The sequence below is a fragment of the Copadichromis virginalis genome, linkage group LG1, assembly GCF_057382275.1.
Source record: "Copadichromis virginalis isolate Kocher_CV1m ecotype Utaka linkage group LG1, C_Virginalis_male_GT1.1, whole genome shotgun sequence".
Classification (NCBI taxonomy): domain Eukaryota; kingdom Metazoa; phylum Chordata; class Actinopteri; order Cichliformes; family Cichlidae; genus Copadichromis; species Copadichromis virginalis.
In genome coordinates this window covers 41,471,256-41,473,945 of record NC_140618.1, presented here as the reverse complement: position 1 = coordinate 41,473,945, position 2,690 = coordinate 41,471,256, and the positions used below count along the sequence as shown (strand labels likewise).

Sequence of the window (2,690 nt, the reverse complement as noted above, 5' to 3'; positions counted from 1 at the left end):
TGATCTGTCTTAGTCCATTTTTACCTGCTCAGTTTTTATACTTGCCTTTATGACTGATTATGTCTAAATTTTATTTACCATGTTTACTATATATACATATTTTTTTTTATGTTTTTATGCTATTGTTCACGTGTCATTGTAAGGTGACCTTGAGGGTCTGAAAGGTGCCAATAAATAAAATGTATTATTATTATTATTATTATTATTATTATTATTATCTCCAAAGTAATGGCAAATCTCTATATTTTAGGCTTTTTTTAAATAAAAATTTTTTTAAAAAAAAATCAATCAGGTGTCCATGAGGTTAACCTCATGGCTTCATGATTATCTACTGCTAATTTCTACCAAAGTTCCAAAAACAGGGAAAAACAATATTTTGGACAACTGTAATAAACTGTGGTTGATGACTACATATAATTATCAGTCATCAAATGATGACTTTGATTTAATCTGTTCCAATATCTTCAGACGTTCCATCATATTTGTCAGCATTCCAGAATTGTAAATAAAACACCAAGAAATAAAACTTGCAATAAACTAAAATGATACTTTAGATTATTCTTAAACATTGCTTAAGTTATGTGTTATCACTATATGGTATTTTTCTTTGTTTCCACTTTTGTGAAAGGGTCCTCTGCTTTATATCATCGTCTGCTTTTTTTCTCCAGTCTGTAATGTTGTAAAGGGAAATGTGCGGTCAGTCAAGTGTTTTGTCCACTTGTAAATACTAATAGTGTTTATTACACAAACAAGAATTCAGGCTCTGGAAGACATCCCTAGGCACAAAAGCCAAGGTTATTGTATCGGTTGTATTAGTGTCACTCCAACAATGGTTTTTCAAACAGCAGCATTTCCTTCAATCTTTGCTGATGTGTAAATTCCATGTTTATGTCTGGATTTCATACAATTTTCGATTGTACAGCAGTACATGTGTTCTGGAGCTTCAACATTTTAGAGAAGAAAAAAAACACACACTGTCATTTAGTGAAATGAAAAACCACCACTACCCCCTTGTATATGTATATATGTGTTTCAGTTTGTTAGTCATCCAAGTGCTGTTCCTCCCATGTGGAGGTAGGAATCGCACTATATGGGTCCATTATGACCTTGGCACAGCGGATGATCATGGCCATCAGCAGTAAGCAGAGGAAGGCGACACAGGCTAAAGTCAGGCCCTGGTCCACATCCACAAAGGCTGGCTCAGCAGTACCTTCCATCTCCATGACTGCTGTTCACTGCTGCTGCTGTCCTCAGACACGCCCACATACCATGCTACCATCCTGAAGACCTGACTGGAAGCACAACAAAGAGATATGGTGAGTATTATACTATAGATATGTGGAGGCTCCTCATACCCTGCTCATAATCTCTTCAAACTGCTGCCATCAGGCAAAAGATACGGACACATCAGAACAAAGACTAATAGACTAAGAAGCGGTTTCTACTCTGACATATGTGTTTTATCATAAATGATTATGCACAAGTCATGTTTATTATAGTGTATTATATGATTTTATTTAAAAACTGAACAAAGAAAAAAGAACAAATAAATTTTAAAAAGAAAAATGTTTATTTATAGCATATTTAAAGGACATGTTGTTCTGTTTCAGAGCTGCAATGGTAAAAGTCTAATTACCTGTAGCAGCAAGTCTGGTACATTGAACTATGAACACCTACTCATCAGCTGATCTAAGTATTCAATAAGGGGCATGTCAAGGTTCGCAGGGCAAGCCGTGTGGAGTTATTAAGAAGGGCCCAAAATGCAGGCACTGGCTGATGATGCAAGTAAGCTTTATTAACAGGAGGTGAAAACAAACAAAAGCGAGGATGGCGAGGACAGAACTAAGAAAAGATCTGAACTGGGAAAACTAGAGAACAAACCTGAAACCATAACATGCAGGGAAGAACACGGGATGATGAACAGAGATACGAAGAGAGACACCAGGAAACACAGGCAACCGCGCACTGTATACACACACGGAAACAAGGAATGGCAAACAGGAGGGAGGCACAGCTGATCCTAATTAACGCGACGAGACAAAAGACACAGACCTTCAAAGTAAAACAGGAAGTCCACAGACACAGAGACACGAAACAGAGCACAGAGAAAGCACCTGGACAGGGATAAGTAGACACTAAACAGAGGAAGAAAGCCTAAGACCTAGAGACCCTGAGAACAAAACCTGAACACTAATAGAGAATGAATGAAATGAAAAAAATCAAACATCAAATCAGAACAAATCTCAAAGCACTGGGTCGCCAACCGAGCACCATGACAGGGCATTTATTAGTGAACAAAAGGATTTTAAGATGAATTCTAGACAGGACCCAAATGCAGGACTTGGAGACCAAAAAAAAAAATCAACTAACACAGCAGCTTTAATACTGTAGCTTGTAAACACAAAAGTAGAACAACCAAAAACTCACACAAGACACAAAACGAATCTGAGAAACCAGGATATGAACGGTTACTGTGTAACCTCGGTTCTCTTCTGCTCTGTTACATATCCCGCATGTACAGGAGAATGACCCCCCATTAGTCAGGTTGTATAAAATTCTTGAAGACAGTACTGCCACACCTCACAGCTTAACTATAAAACAGCTGTGCAGACATGAAATCGCTGATAGTGTCATTGGGACGTGTTTCCAAGTGTCCTTAAAGTTGGGGAGAGAGTTTCTCACTCAGAGAA

General features: G+C 37.7%; 1 protein-coding gene across 1 annotated transcript; it reads right to left on the bottom strand.

Annotated features, from left to right (window-relative positions):
• Positions 1 to 211: 211 nt before the first annotated feature.
• Positions 212 to 1,287, bottom strand: ctxnd1 (cortexin domain containing 1). The gene has a single exon (XM_085456249.1). The coding sequence runs from the start codon at positions 1,221 to 1,223 to the stop codon at positions 1,041 to 1,043; it is 183 nt and encodes a 60-aa protein (XP_085312375.1). The 5' UTR covers positions 1,224 to 1,287; the 3' UTR covers positions 212 to 1,040.
• Between the last annotated feature and the right edge of the window lie 1,403 nt (positions 1,288 to 2,690).